Source organism: Poromitra crassiceps (assembly GCF_964638095.1).
Source record: "Poromitra crassiceps genome assembly, chromosome: 30".
NCBI classification, from domain to species: Eukaryota; Metazoa; Chordata; class Actinopteri; order Beryciformes; family Melamphaidae; genus Poromitra; species Poromitra crassiceps.
Genome location: NC_139652.1, coordinates 75,969 through 93,109, shown reverse-complemented (window position 1 = coordinate 93,109; position 17,141 = coordinate 75,969). Strand labels below are relative to the sequence as shown.

At 42.4% G+C, this 17,141-nt stretch overlaps 1 protein-coding gene across 1 annotated transcript in view; it reads right to left on the bottom strand.

The window, feature by feature from the left end:
- Positions 1-17,141, bottom strand: part of LOC310800336 (paired box protein Pax-6-like) — a gene marked incomplete at both ends in the record, with an annotated part of 94,085 nt that overhangs the window by 39,194 nt on the left and 37,750 nt on the right. The window contains one exon of the mRNA XM_083662929.1: positions 12,908-13,060. Within this exon, the coding sequence (XP_083519055.1) occupies positions 12,908-13,060 (153 nt within the window). The remainder of the gene's footprint in view (positions 1-12,907; positions 13,061-17,141) is intronic.

Genomic DNA, 17,141 nt, shown 5'->3' with positions numbered 1-17,141 from the left:
ATACATTTACACACGGCATGGATGTCACTCTCCTCGCGCCTGCACACACTCTTCTCTCCTTGGAATGCCACGTTGAGTTTCAACTATAGCCTGTATTGCAGAAAGAACGCACCTTGATTTAAAAATGAGAATTTGTCATGGTTTTATTAGGCTACATAATTCCCGACCATACAGGTATGTGGTGTAACATTAGATTACTTTAGGTAGGAGAGGGTAGGAGAAAATAAAAAGCAAATGTTGATCTTTTCCAACCATTATACGTTTAATAGCCCTCTCCACTTCCCTCGTCGGGGGGAGAGAGAGAGACACGGGGCATACTGCCTCACCTCGTAATAGCCAGTAACCTATAGGCCTAGCTGCAAAAGTTAACTGTTGAAAATTAGCCTAAGTAGCCTACAGTGAAGTCCCTCTCGCCATCAAGCAGACAGTGACGGAAGCATGTGTCTTATATGCGCCAAGGGGAAAATGACGGGCTAAATTGGTGGGATTTGATGTATATATATTAATAGAAACAAATAGAAAATAGCTGATTAATAAAATGAAACGAAAAGAAAATAGCTTGTTATTTAGTTTAATGAAATTATTCATTCATTAGATTTTATTTATTTATCGTTTAATTTTGTATTATTGATTTATTTAGTTTTATTTGTTCATTATTTATTTATCTATTTGTCTATTCATTTATTTGTTTATTCATATATGTATTTATTCTTTTATTCTTTTCTTAGAGACTTTTAGCTTGAAAAGTACATGTACAGCTTGAACTGACAGAGCACACTAGCCAATCAGAAGCAAGGGGCAAATTGCGCAAAATAACTTGCATTGACAACTAATACATCGTCCATTGCAACACCAGCAAATAACAAATCGCCCCTTCCACCTAGGCAAAAAAAAAAAGGATAGGATGGAATAATAAAGTAATGCTAATTACTAGGACTGTGTATCAATTAAAAATAATAATAATTAATTAATCACGCCAGAAAGAGTTGAACTGGACTGCACTTTCTGTCCCAAATGGATGGAAATCTGACCAAGATATATCTCAGCCCTGTAGAGAAAACAGATGATGAACAGAGATGGACAGACACACGCACACGCGCACACACACACACACACACACACACACACACACACACACACACACACACACACACACACACACACACACACACACACACACACACACACACACACACACACACACACACTATGAATCAGAGTGGCTGCGGCCTAAAACTCCATCCTTGTCCATGGAGAAAATAATGAAATTGCAAAAATGAATGCATTATGAACACATTAATGCATTAACTTTCTCCAGTGCCTCTATCTAGTCCCTAAATTAACACATTAATGCATTATGAACACATGAATGCATTACCTTTCTCCGGTGTCTCTATCTGCTATTAAACGAACACATGAATGCATTATGAACACATGAATGCATTACCTTTCTCCAGTGCCACGATCTGCTCCTAAATGAACACATGAATGCATTATGAACACATCAATACATTACCTTTCTCAAGGAGTCACGTGATGTGACAGGCGAGCATGGCACGCTAGACGCCATACCGGCTCCCCGCATTTAATGTTTTTTGGTTAAAATAACCAGTGAATTCAGTCTTGTTTCCCGGATTTTGTTAATATATTAACTGTTACATCCGGGAATGACAAAACCTAAACGAAATACAAGAAGCAGTAAGAAGAATATCAACTCCAACATATCGGGCGCAGCGTGCAACATGGCATCCGACGATACCTCTAAAGACTCCGCCGCTGAGCAACAACAGGTGGAGGAAGATGAGTCGGCAGCTGCCCCCAAATGGGCCAGAAATATGACCTTACAGCTCAAAGAGATTAGAATGGACTTCGGCACGAAAATGGACAGTATGACTGAGTCAATTTCCACCCTCAACAAAGACACCAGAGCCATGCCTAATAGGCTGGGCAACGCGGAACACCGGATTGGGACGCTGGAAGACCAGGCGGGGAGCTCCGCCAGCTAAGGCCTTGGCCACACTGATCCGTGGTGTCTGTCCGTGTGCGTTCATTTCTCTGTTCACTTCCATTCATTTTCAATGACAGCTGTCCGACTGTCCGTGGAGCACTCGGAAGCGTACGTATCCAGAAAATTTGCATACGTTTTGATGGACAGAAAGTTGAAGAGGGATGAACTTTTTCTGGATGGACGTATCGGATGGTCGGATAGTCACTGTCCGTTTAGCCAATCAGAGTCGAGGTCTTGAGAGGAGGCGTTCCGAGATTTGTTTCAACTTTTCAAAGAAGATGGCGGCCGAGGCAGTGAAGGAGGCTTGAATGCTGTGTACTAGATCACCATGATGCGATTGTCTCCCAAAAAGTGATTCTTTCTCCAAATTTCTAGTGACTAACGTTATGGGAAACGACAGTGTAGTCAGTAAACTAGCGCAACGTTTTGAATGAGTTTTATCGGGCGTGCGCTATGAAGAAGCGTGCTTCTCATTCGGGAGAATATCTCCAGCCACCATTTTCGGGAAGAGCTGGAAAACTTCCGGTTAAAACTTTCAAAATAATGTTACTTAAACAAAAGTAAATAGCTTATTGATGCACGTTGGAGGATAAAAGGTATTTCAATGAATGAAGCAGCATCCTTGTATCAAAATACTCGTTGTGATGTTATATGGCGTGAAACTGTGGCTGTAACGCATTACTCAAAATAAATAAGGTTACAATAAGCGTTTTATTTTGAAAGCAACAAAGCGGATGACGTACTTGGTACATTCTGGCTGACTTGACGCCTGATAGTTTAGTCACAAGAAACCCAGGCGTGTTCGTTGAATGGGAGGGAAACAGCGAGACCGGCCGTGCAGTTGCTGCTGGTTGCTGCTGGTTGCTGCCAGATCCACATGACTATGCGTGCGTAGATCTTCTACCATTTTTGAAGGGGTGGGGAGTGGGGCGAGTACCCGAACAGCAGAAACGTTACTCGAATACTGACGTTATGAACGAGTGCTCGAGTACCAGAGTACTTGCGCCCATCCCTACTGTGTACACCATCCCGCTGTTGTACAACGTGATAGTCAGTGTCACCGTCTGATTTCACCATCTAATCTGTTCATTCGGTGGCATTTTATTGCCACATAAGTAACGTAGCGCACAGAGCTAACAGCTAGCTGACGCCAGCTTTCTTCTTCTCTCGGTTTATAGGCGGGTCGCTGACACCTTCAAGCTGCTTACCGCCACCTGCTGTACAAGTAGGTTACTTGTACATGCAACGGACATAAATCTATCTGTCTATCAGTTCTGTCCATTTTCTGATGGATCAGTGTGGCCAAGGCCTAATACAGTCCCTACAGCATCACTTTGATGATATGGAGAACAGAAGCCACAGAAACAACATAAGGCTCGTGGGGCTGAAAGAAGGTATCGAGGCGGGTGATTTATACACTGTGCTGGACAAGATCCTATGCTATATTCTGAACCGACCAAGCGACCAGCCGGCCCCAGAGATTGACCGCGCACATCACACACTGAGACCGCTGCCAAATCCAGACCAGCCTCCCCGTCCTATCATCCTTCGTCTACTGCGGTGGAGAGATAAGCAGGACATCATCCGATCAGCCGTCAGTAAACAGCTAACCTGGGAGGGCCAGCGCTTCTCCGTCTATCAAGATCTTTCTGCAGAGGAGTCGAGGAGACGCGCCCAATTCAACAATGTGAAGAAGCAGCTCCATAAAGCGGGGTGCGGTTTGGAATAATCTACCCCGGTACCCTCATTGACGGGGAGAAGCTCACCTATACCTCACCCAAAGATGCAGAGGAAGACCCTGAAAAAGCGTCTCCCGAGTGCTTTCGGGCAAGGTTGATTCTACTGTGTTCATGTGTACTTAGTGCACCCGACACACTAGCTCAGGTTGGATAATTAAACTTTTCTTTGATTTTGCATTTCAGAACGAAGTACAACGATTGCAATTATATAGGCCTATAGGCTATATATATATATTTTTTTTTTCTTTTCTTTTTCCCAAGATGACTGATATATTCCTGCTATCATTGGGGCTGACAGACTAAGTTATACAAGTACCCCTATTTTGTTTCTCCTGTTTCATGTTGAGGGTTATTGACAGGCTGATATAATAATTCATTCCCCCCTCTTTTTTTTTTTTTTTTCCCCCTCTCTCTTTCTTCTTCTCTCTCTCTCTCTCTCTCTCTCTCTCTCTCTCTCTCTCTCTCTCTCTCTCTCTCTCTCTCTCTCTCTCTCTCTCTCTCTCTCTCTCTCTCTCTCTCTCTCTCTCTCTCTCTCTCTCTCGAGCCATTTCTCTCTTGTTTGAGCCGGATATTTCATGTTATACAGATGCTCCCATGGGCTTGTTTATATATGAATGACATGTCGTGCATACATACATGCACTGTATGTGTGCACGTGCATATAGGCTGTGTGTGTGTGTGTATGCAGATTTGTATAGTAGCCTATATTGTATATTATAAAACGGCTCTCTCAAATCAAGCAATCTGATTGGTTCACAGCCATTGTATAATTCCAGTAACCGAGTTCAATAACCCATGGCCATGGGTTATTGGTTGTCATGGCAACTCTCTTACTAAGAGAGTAATAATAAGGCTTACCTCAAATGACAACGTAGAAAAAAAAAATGGCGGAGACAGCTGTCAGATCCTTGTGAATCGATCTTCGCTTATAACTTTACTAATACTTCGCAGAAAATGATGTTTTGTACAAGAATAGATGCGGGCTAATGTCTTCTTTGCAAAAGAAAGGCTGTTAACCCCGCATTTAACCCCGTAACGTTAGTTGGTGTCGGGCTTTGCAGAAAGCATTCAGCTTCTCAGCAAGCGCTGAGAATGCAACGCTGCGCTCGAGCTGCCTGTCGGGGTTTCCAGAAAGCTCTCAGCTACTCAGCAAGCGCCAGGATTGGCCAATGTCAACTTCAGTCTCCAGAACGATCCAATCAAATCACCCGCATGTTCTTGCGGTCCCGCCTTACAGTAGTGTTTCAACTGACTCTATCAGAATGACATGCCAGTCGGAGTCGGACTTATAGTATTATTATTATTATTATATTATCATACTTGGAAACCGTTTTTTAAAAGCAATATAGCACTCGAGCTGCGTGTGTTGTGGAATATATCCCCCTGCTCAGCAGTTATCCCACTCGGCCTGCGGCCTCGTGGGATAACAGCTGATCAGGGGGATATATTTGGCACAACACACTGGCTCTCATGCTATATTGCTTAAGTATATGGTGCGTGCGAATGAGTGTTCTCATTGTTTTCAGTATTGTTGATATTATGTATCAATGATAATGAATATGGTATTTTCATTACTGTTGATAATGATAATATACTGATATAATTGATAATCGTTAGGAAGGGAAGGGGGAAATTATATTTATACTATACAGGGGAGGGGAATTTCATCCCAGTTTCACTGGATTCATTTACAAGGGGAAACCTAGGTTCTAGCTGTGTTTACGCCGTATCATCGCAGATATATGGGAATTTCTATCCCAGTAACTGGCTTTTTGGCCAGAATAGGCCAGAGGGCCATCGTGTCTATGTTCATGTTTTTGTTTTTTATCTTCTACCCTTTTTTAAACTATGTTTATATGTTTTCCCCCTCCCGCCCTGATGCAGGGGTGTCACCCTTCCTGAGTTCATCTTCATATGCTCTCTCCTGTAGCTGGTTTTGGGCATGCGTCTCCCGAGGCGCGTCCTGTCAACTGCCTGCCGCTGGCCCAGTTGCTGTGGTCAGCGCGTGCTTGGTGCTGGGTCGCCCCCCAGTGACATGCTGCTCAACCGACGTTTTGATTTGTAAGATGTAGTTTTTCTTTGATAGATGGATACACGGTTGAATAGCATAACTCTGGTTAGCTTGAATGTAAATGGAATTCAGAATCCAATTAAAATATATATAATATTGGTGTACTTACAATCCCTTAAATGTGATATAGCCATGCTACAGGAGACTCATTTGAACTCTACAGATTCTAAAAAGTTAAGACAGAGATGGGTAGGGCAGGTATTCTCTTCCCCTGGTGATAAAGGAAGCAGAGGCGTCAGTATTTTGATTTCTAAGAACATGTATTTTATATCTACAAGTGTGCATTCTGACCATGATGGAAGATATGTAATTGTCTCAGGCAGGTTAGAAAATGAAACCATGACACTTGTGAACTTGTACGCCCCAAATACATCACAATCTAAATTCTTGTCTGCTCTGTGCCCCATTATAACTCAGTCCATGGTAGGTCCTCTCCTTATAGGAGGTGATTTCAACTCTGTTTGTGATCCTACATGGGACCGATCCAGCCCCCCCCTCCCCTCAGACAAACGTATATCGGTGGCCATGAGGGAATTTCAATCTCAGCTCGCTGTAACAGATGTGTGGCGCTTAATCAACCCAGATGCACAAGAGTATTCCTTTTATTCAGGGGCACATAATTCTTACTCTAGAATAGATTATATTATGATGTCGACAAACCTGATTCAAAATGTTCTTGAGGTCAAGATGAAGAGTATCTTTATAAGTGACCATGCTGCAGTCTCGGTAAAAAAAATTCCTCTGGCCAATCCCTACAAATCCAAACTGTGGCGACTCAACACATCTCTTCTTATAAATACAAATGTTACCCTCCGTATAAGAAGTCAAATTGTTGAATTTTTTGAGTTAAACTTAAAGGCCCAATCCGTCAATACTCACTATTACTGACGCCGGTGGCCGTTAGTGTAACTGCAGGCAGCGTGTGAACGAGCTGACGGCTCGGGCACCATACTCGCACGCGCACAAGCAGTTGCCTGGCAACAGCATAGCTGTTCGTTGCTTTGTAACGTTAACTCATAAAAGTCACTTGAAAACGGCAACCTGGACAATTTATTGGTCAGATCAGCCTCGAGATGCCCAGGAAGGATTCTGGATGAATTAGGGGACGTTATTGTGGCATGTTTGGTCGTGTTTTGGCTTGCGTTGGCTGCGGGCAAGTCGATACTCATGTTAGCACAAGCCAGGAAATAGCCTGCTCCCCCTGTATGTACGGTACCGTGTAATGCCTGGAGTTGACCAAACTGAACAATCAAACAATGTTTCATAAGCATAACAGTAACGTTAGGCATATTTACGACTGTTAAATTCATTATCCACACAAGACGGTAACGTTATAAGTGGGGCTGGTGGTAATTTCTATAAATGTAAATTAATATTAGTTAGCCGCGATTAGCATCAAGCTAACGTTACTAGTATGTGCAGTCCCACTGCAGCCAACTGCAGTCAGAGCCTGCTGGCTGCGGGAAGTGGATACTCATGTTAGCACAAGCCAGGAAATAGCCTGCTCCCCCTGTATGTACGGTACTGTGTAATGCCTGGAGTTGACCAAACTGAACAGTCAAACAATGTACCGTAAGCATAACAGACAGTAGGCTAGGGCTGTGCGATTTTGCCTAAAACTAAAATTGACGATTTTTTCTCTCAAAACTCAATTTTCGATTTCGATTTATTATACTATTATACTTCTCTAAACTTTTGTTGCCCTGCAGAGCTCTTTTTTCCCCTTTTTTCCATAATTGACAATTTACGCTTTTACTCTGAAGGCAGAACAGCCCAACTTCCTGTTTTAGCTTGCCGCTGCTATGCCTAACTTCCTGGCTGTTGCTTGCTAACTTGACACTGGTGGATTTGCGTGTTGTGTTCCTCCGTGAGATAATTATATTAGTGTCTAGCGACCACCCGTGCTCGGAGTTATATCTGTACTAGAATAACACAAAGTCACAACAGGAATGCGTGGATCTGCGATAGCAATTCAGACACACACAGGGACAGGTGAGTCAGCTGAGGCTGCTAACTTACAGCCATGAATACAGCCAATCTATCAGTACTCGGTGGCCTCACGTGTTGTTTTGTTATTATGTGAACTGTAAAGGCAACGTTTCATCGTCTGGTGATAACGTCTGTGTTCGTGTGCGCGCGTGAGTGTGTTGTGGCAATCGTTATCTTGTAGGCTACAGCCCGCAGTGCAACAAGCTGCGCTCAGTGCTCACTCTGTGCTTTTTGGTCGGAGGTGTTGAAATAAGTCCATTGAGCTGCTGTCTTTAGTAGCCAGTATCACAGCCTCTAGAGAGACTTTACAGCGGGGAGAATGGACAAGTAGCAGCATGCGTACATGAGAGAGAGCCGCCCCGGTAACGTACTTACCCTAGCTAAAGTGAAAATTAAATTTAAATTAAAAAAAAAAAAAAAAAAAAAAAAACGATTTTACGATTTTAATTTTTTTAACATCGTCCTAACTAATTAATTCGATTACGATTCAAAATCGATTAATCGCACAGCCCTACAGTAGGCTAACGTTAGGCATATTTCCGACTGTTAGATTCATTATCAACACAAGACAGTAACGTTATTAGTGGGGCTGGTGATAATTTCTATAAATATAGCTAAATCTATTAGTTAGCCGCGTATAGCATCAATCTAACGTTATGGTTCTAATAGGCAGACTCACAACCGCAGCTAACTACAGTCAAACAATAATGTTCCATGACCATAAGCATAACAGTAGTAACGTTAGGGTTGCATTACTTCACACAAGATGGTAATGTTAGCAGAGTTTCTGACCAGGTGGTCAGATACTTGTACTACGGAGTGACAGTAAAAATCTTGAATCTTGAAAATCCATTAGCAAGCAGCTAACGTTATCTGGTCAAAACCACATTACAGTAGCTACAAGCAGCAAGTTTCCTTCATGAACCGAAAACACAGTCCTGACTCTAGTTTCCCCCCGATGTCGGTCACATTGCTGCTGTCTGGCCAGACGGGCTTCATTAGATAAATATTTATTTATTTAGTCTGGACTTTTTCTGGAGTCTGTGTTGTTGTTTCCTTTAGCTAGCAGCTAGCGACGAACGTAACGTTAAAAGCTACTTCAGCCATTTCCTGTTAGCGTCTAGGACAAGAGACAAGCTCGTGAACGCGCGAGACGTCACATCCTCTAGCTGTGGCGGGAGATGCTATCCACTTCAAAACTGCGGTTTTTCCATGTATCTTCTGAACGGCTGGTCTGAGAGAAACGCCCCTGGTCGCCATTTTTAAGTTACGTCAAGGCGCATTCACTCAGTGCCAATAATAAACACTTTGTGCACATTTATTTCTCGCCAAAACCAACGGAATGGGCCTTTAAAAATTCGGTATCACGTGTGGCCACGGTCTGGGAGGCCTTTAAGGCTACTTGCAGGGGCTGGCTTATCAGCTTCTCCTCAGCAGAGAAAAAAAAACATGGCGAGGTTAAAGCTAAGCTAAACCTCAAACTCAAGTACTTAGAGGAGCTGCACATGCTGAACCTCTCCAACTTAGAACTGAGGAACTCCCTCCTGACCACCAGGGCAGACTTACAGAGGCTCATTCATGAGGAGACAGCTTTTTCCCTTTTTCGTTTGCGTAGGTCATATTTTGAAACTGGAGATGAGTCAGGGAAGATGCTAGCTCATAGATTAAAGCAAATAGAAAATAGACAGGCAATCCCACCAATTAGAGATGAGAACGGGGTGTTACAATGTGATGCATCTGCAATTAATCAATCTTTTAAAAAGTATTACTCTAAACTTTATAGTACAGTAAGCAATGCAAATGAATCTGAATTAGAGAGTTTCTTTAAAAGCTTCAACCTTCCCACAATTAGTTTGGCTGACAAGGACCTGATGGAGGCTCCCGTTACACAGGCTGAGATTGAGAGTGCAATTTTAAAGATGGCCTCAGGAAAAACTCCAGGGGATGACGGCCTGGGTATTGAATTCTACAAATGTTTCAAAGAACAGCTTTCTCCCTATATTTTGTTGTTATTTAATGAAATACTTAAATCTGAATCTATGCCTCCCTCCATGTGCAGGGCCATCATCTCTCTGTTGCCAAAATCAGGCAAAGATCAGGCGCAGCTGAGCAATTATCGTCCTTTAAGTTTGTTAAACTGTGATTACAAGATTTTGGCCAAGATTTTAGCTCTTCGATTAGAGAAAGTTGTCCCATCTATTGTACATATAGACCAAGTGGGTTTCATCCCAGGCCATCTCTCCACATGCAGAGGGTTTTCCAGGTTATGTTAGAAGCAAGTTCCAGTAAGTCACCAGTCATTGCAGCATCTTTAGATCCTGAAAAAGCGTTTGACCAGATAGAATGGTCCTATTTATTTTATACATTTAAAAAATTTGGTTTTGGCCCTAAATTTACCAGCTGGATAAAAGCTCTCTACAACTCCCCATCCTCCTCAGTCAGAACTAATGGTTTAATCTCAGACCCCTTCCTGTTACAACGTGGCGTGAGACAAGGTTGCCCTGTCAGTCCTTTACTCTTCATCGTCGCCCTAGAACAGGGGTGCCCAATACGTCGATCGACCGGTCGATGGCGAAGGTAGTGTGGTCGATCGCATGGCATTGAGGGGGGGGGGGTTTACTGTTTTTCCACTGTTTCCACTGTTTTTCCACTGTTTCCACTGTTTTTCCACTGTTTCCCCACTGTTTTTCCACTGTTCCACTGTTTTCCACTGTATACTCAGTGTATATATATATAAATAAATATGTTTGGTAGATCACTTTGACTTGGTCATTTTAAAAGTAGCTCCCAAGCTGAAAAAGTGTGGGCACCCCTGCCCTAGAACCACTAGCGTGTGCAATATGCTCTGGCGGCAACATACACGGTGTGAACTTCCATGGTCATAATTTTAAATTGAATATGTATGCTGATGACATTTTGCTCACCCTAAGCAACCCAACTACCTCTATTCCTGCCATTCTTAATTTGGTTAATTTATTTGGAAAAGTTTCAGGCTATAAGATTAATTGGAACAAGAGTGAGGCAATTCCTCTTAACTCTTATACATTTAAATCAGATCTAAAGGATGCTCCTTTCATTTGGAAAACAAATGGAATGAGGTACCTTGGAATCAATATCGTCTCGCCTATTACTAAAATATTCAGCCTCAATGGCCCTGGTACGCTTCAATCTATCAAAGATGACATTAACAGATGGACAGTATTGCCACTGTCTTTATGGGGCAGAGTAGAGATATTGAAGATGAATGTTCTACCAAGACTTACGCATATAATTTCATCTATTTCCCTTAGAATTCCGCAGAACTGGTTTAAAGACGTTAAATCTCTTTTTATTAATTTCCTCTGGAATAACCAAAAACCAAGAATTGCTTACAAGAAACTAAATATACCCAGATCGAGGGGAGGACTGGGAGTCCCTGATGTATTCCAGTATTATCTTTCATATAATGCAAAGTATCATTTGACTTGGGCCTACAAACCTGACTCTGTGCTAGGTAGCTGGGATTGGTTGGAGAAATCCATCATGTCTAAATGTAAAACAATTTCCTTGGCAGCACTGTGGTACTGTCCTAGTCCACCTCCATTGTTAGACAATATCATTATCAGCTTTTCTTGTTCTGTTGTAAAGCAGCAGCATAGGATATTTAATATTGTGGGGCTTTCTCTCCCATCCTGCCCCATTTGGAGTAACCCCATCCTCTCAGCAGGAGGTGGTACTCTAAGTAATAAAACTGGGCAGAGGCATCACAACAGTTGGTCAGATTTTTTAAGATAATTTGCTTTCATTCCAAGAACTTAAAAATCAATTTAGCCTTACTGACTCCTCCTTTCTAATATACGCACAATTATGTTCTATCATAAACAAGAAATGTGGGGAGGGAGTCATGCCAGCCTCTTGCTCAGAGTGGGACCAGCTCTTCAAGAATACAACACTGAAAAGAGGTGTGGTCTCAAATATTTATAGTTTATTGTCCAGGGCCGCCCCCGATGCATATTCTCCTGTTCAGCAGGCCTGGGAGCACGACCTCAATGTATGCTTGACTGCCCCTCAGTGGAGTACAATCTGGAGATCAGCTCTAAGATCGTCTAAATGTGTTAGATTCAGGATTATACAATTCAAGATACTTTGTAGAGCATATATCACTCCTGTTAGAATATCAAAAATGGATGATAAATGTCAAGACTTATGCTGGCATAACTGCGGCAATCGAGGTTCATTACTACACTTGCTTTGGGACTGCCCAGCTGTAAAAACATTATGGTCAGATGTAATAGCCCTAATGTCGAAGTTTCTTAATTTTCTTTTTTCTGTATGTCCTATAGTATGTCTGTTGGGCTTAAAAACAACGTCTCTGTTGACCGACTCTGGACACTGGCTTGTTTAACCACTAAGAGACTAATTATTTTACATTGGAAGGAACGCAAACCAACCTGCTTCTCCAGGGACTCATGGTTGGAGGAATACATGGACTTATTAAACATGGAGCGTGCAGCCTGTTTGTTAAAGGACTTTGATAAGGGTCTAGAGGAGGACCACTGGGATATTGTTCGCAAGTTCCTTACCTGAGTACGTAGGTTTTTGTTGTTGTTGTGTTGTTCTGCTCTGTACCTTCTTTCTTTATATTGTCTTTTGCTGGTAATGAAGCCCATGTCTAATATCTGCGGCATCTTTGTTGTACAAATACCATTGTATTCTATGGCGGGCTCAGGTTGACACCCCTGCATCACCCCCCTTCCCCCCCATCCCAACTATTGTTTTTGTTTTTTTAAATAGTCTTAGTTTTTATTGTCTTGTCCTGTATTGCTTTTTCGTCTCTGTCTTTGTTATGTTATGTTTAAAAATGGCAAAAAAAATAAAAAAATAAAATACATTACCTTTCTCCAGTGCCTCGATCTGCTCCTAAATGAACACATTAATGCATTATGAACACATGAATGCATTACCTTTCTCCAGTGTCTCGATCTGCTCCTAAATGAACACGTGAATGCATTATGAACACATGAATGCATTACCTTTCTCCAGTGCCTCAATCTGCTCCTAAATGAACACATGAATGCATTATGAACACATTGATGCATTATGAACACATTAATGCATTACCTTTCTCAAGTGCCTCGATCTGCTCCTGTGTGAAAGATGTTCTGTTTCTCTGGAGCTTCCTCTTCAGCTGGAGCCTCATGTGAGTCTCATCACAGTCTTCACCATTAGAGCTCACTGAGATAGTGTTCTCCCCTCCCTCTGCGGCTGCACAATCTGCAGTGAAGAAAGAAAGACAAATGAAAGACAATGAAAGAAAGACAATGAACAAAAGAAAGAAAGAAAGAAAGAAAGAAACCAACTGGTATTCCTGCATGATGGATCTCGGACAGTAATGGACCCAGAGGGTTAGATGGTTGAGACCTGGACCCGTACAGACCCAGAGTCACTACTTTTGAATGGACCTGAGCCCCCGCTGGATTCCTCGGGTATTCATCAGGCATACCCAAAGACCTCTCTCTACCTACTCTGCATCTATAGAGGCCTATACATACTCTAGTTCACTCAACATATATACTGTACAGAGGGTTATACATAGTTCACTACATGGATCACAACTGGACCATGTCAAGTTGGAGAATGGCCACAAAGGCTGTGTGCTGACCCTTAGCATTGTGTATCTTCTATAGAGTATAGAGCAGGGATGGGCAATTGGCGGCCCGCGCGCCGAGTGCCACCTGTGTGCAACATGCAAGATACCAGCTGAATAAGTGTCCAAATGTTCATGTTCGCTTTCACATATACTGTAAGCTGGTGGACTCGGTGCGATTCGGGGGGGGGTGAAGTTGCAACATTGTTGCGATTTTGATTTGGTTCGGTTCGCTTTCACACAGCAATTTGTCAAACTCACCAAACTAGACAATGTCACGTGGTTGAAACAGTCACTCGTCTATTGGACAGAATAGAGAGGGGAAATCTCTCCTCTCTTCAGCAGGCTTCTTGCCTGGCTGAGCGCTGACTGAACAACACAAGTGAATCCGCAAAACACAAACCATGGAGCAACACCACCGGCGATATTGGGATTTCTGGTTTTACTATCAAATAATTATTTAACAAGAATGTGCCCAATATGAGCAGCAGATGAGGCAGCAAGCTGTTGAACATTTCATTCTGCAGATGAGAGTAGCCTACGTACCGAAGGAGATAGGCAAGCCGGGGCCAGCTGTTGAGTAGTCTCGGTTTCCAGACGTTTGGTGAGCGGCGCCAACAGCGCCACCTAACCACCAAACGCCTGGGAATTTACTGTTCCAAATCTGGTTCAGAGCCCGGCGAGAACGGCCGGCAGCAGACACGCCTACATTTATTATTCAAATTTTATTTGGTGTTTCATAGTTCCAATATAGAGCAAGACACTGATGTGCTGCAAAGAGAGTTTATACCTGTTGTTTATTTTAGAATAATTTTTCCTACCCGGAAGTGGTCCGCTTGCTACTGTGAGTCAGGCAGGCTCTGTAACGTAGCCTGGGGAGTCAGGCTTATCGCTGGGGGAAAGACCTCTAGCCGCCGGGGCCGGATGAAACGCATCCTATTAACAGGTTATGTATGTTTCTAAGTGATTAATATGTTTATCTGCAAACGCGACAGCACCGGTTCTGCAGAAAGCAGGCCCGCCCACAATGCTCATGATTGGTTCTCCGATGCAGGCCCGTATCCAGGGCTGGTCACTTAGCATTTTCAGAAGGAGCATGTGTGCCCCTAAGTTGAAAAAACTAGGAGCACACAAAGAATTTTAGGGGCATGATAAAAAATTTATTAAATAATGCGTTTCTCCTTAATAAAGGGATATTTGGAGACATTTTTAAACAAATAACATTTATTTGAATATGAAACGTACACTACGTTTTAAAGTGTATTCATGTGCAACTGAGGTATATTTTCAAAACGGCAAGTTACATTCCTCAAATTAAATTCACAAACCTGTAGAACAAGAGTGCAGAGAGAATACAAATAAAATAAAATAATAAATCCTAGACGTGTGCGGGCTGCAGAGGGAGTGCAGAGAGCGTAATCTAGAGAGGAGAGTACATGTGGCTTCAGTGACTACGTTTACATGCACATAATATTCCGCTTTTTGCCCATATTCGGAAAATGACAATATTCCGACTAAATTAAAAATCCACTAATATTTCTATTTACATGCAGCCGTAGCTCGCCCTCCCCGACACGTGAGGGAGGGGGGGGGGGGGGGGGGGGGGGGGGAGAGAGAGCTAGATGCAGGTAGGCGGAGCCGGGGAGTTTTTCTGTTGAGAATAAACAGAGCAGCACTATTCTTACGAGCATCACTTGGTCCATTTCAGGAGCTTGCTGCTGAAAAGTGTGGTGTTGCGCATCCAAGTCTTTCATAAAAAAGTAGGCTAGTAGCCTACGTTATTACCTCGCAGGCTCGCAAGCATTGTGGACTTCCGTGGGCACTGGGTGGGCACTATGACTACTCTCTCTCTCTTTAAATTAGGGCTGCCACAAACGATTATTTTGATAGTTGACTAGTCACCATATTGCACAATTACTCAATCGCTCTGATTTAGCTATCATCAGCTTCTAAATTTAGCTTCAAGTTGTTTTAAGCATGTGCCAAATAAAAATAAAGACAATTAACATGATAATTCACTCAAAAATAATATTTTCATTAACTTTAAAGTTTAGAGCATGTAGCAGAATATTTATTTCTGGCATCAATGTACTTGTATGTAATATAGTGCAAATTGCAAAACTGCAAAATAGTACACATTGAAATTGAAAACATATAGTGCAATGACATATGTACTATCCATTGAATGAATAATGCAAAATAAAATTAGGGCACTACTAAGTGGAATGGAAATGGAACCAAAAACTATTCACTATGTATGCAACCAAAATATCAACAAAAATAAATAGTTTCAGTCTTCTCAGGCATCAAGCACATTTTTAAATGTAGTATGTAGAGTGCAAACTGCGGAGTAAAATGAGGTTTCCAGTATTCCCGTCAGCAACACATGAGCTTTAGCTCAGGAGGTAGAGCGGGTCGGCCAATGACGCAAGGGTTGGCGGTTTGATCCCCGCTCCCTCCCAGCTGCTGTCGCTGTGTCCTTGGGCAAGACACTTAACCCTCCTTGCTCCCGATGGTTGTAGGCACCCTGCGTGGCAGCCTGCCGCCATCGGTGTATGAATGGGTGAATGTAGACTATCTACTGATTGTAAAGCGCTTTGGATAAAAGCGCTATATAAATGCAGGCCATTTACCATTTACCATTTAACGTTGCTATGATGACAACGTTACAGCAGGCTTTTAACGTTAATATCGTTAGCCAATAGCTAACGTTTGCAGCTCAAACTTAACGTTGCGGTTGCCTGTGAGCTAACAAGCTAATTAGCCTTCATCTGCATTCGCCACAACGTGCTTCCTTTTGAGATGATCGTGCATCATACTCGTTCTGCTATGATAAGCGAGTTCAGCTTATTTAGCAGATTTTGCACTTCACATTATTGTGCGTGAAATGCTCCCACACTTTGGACGGATGAGGACGGTTAGACATTTTTTCTGTGGCGCACTGGGAGCAAGCTGCAAGCTGCTTGTTTTTCCGCTGACGAGATATCACATGCTTTTTTTCACCAGTCACCATTGGTTCAAGGCAACGCTGTGTTGCGTTCCAGTGAACTGGGACACAGGCTCTCAACTTTAATGCCGTTCTGATTTAGATTTTTAAGGCTCTGAAAAAACCCCCATATATATTGAAGGTCGAATTCTGTACTCGCACACGTGCCCCAAAAGGCATTTTACAATTCGCACTGTTCTATTTTTAGTCGCATATGCGAGTAAAACGGGCGCAGTCACCAGCCCTGCCCGTATCTAGCTATGAGGTCACCGAGGTCCGGACCTCGGTAAGAATTTCAGAGAATTTTTTTTTTCCACTATTTTTTTTTTTTTTTTTTTTTACAAATGTAATTAAAAATATTTTGCAGTGCACTATGTTCCTTTCTTGTTTAAGAATGTTTAGGGAAATGAAAATGTAGCCTATTTAAATAGAATTATCAACAATAACAATCAAGGAAGTTACATGCTTGTAGCCTAGAGAAGAAGAAGAAGCGTGCATGCACGCACATGTTGTGTTGAACCAACCAACAACCAATACGAATTGTTTAATCTGGCAATAAAGAAATGTGAACTTGACATGCTATTTTAATAGCCTACTCAAAAATGCACCTCCCACTATACAGCAAAGAGAGGAGTCAATGTTTCTTGATATATGCCATTCAGATCAGAATAATTAGTCTAGTCATTAAGTTTGCTGATAATATTTCTATCATGTTAAGTCTG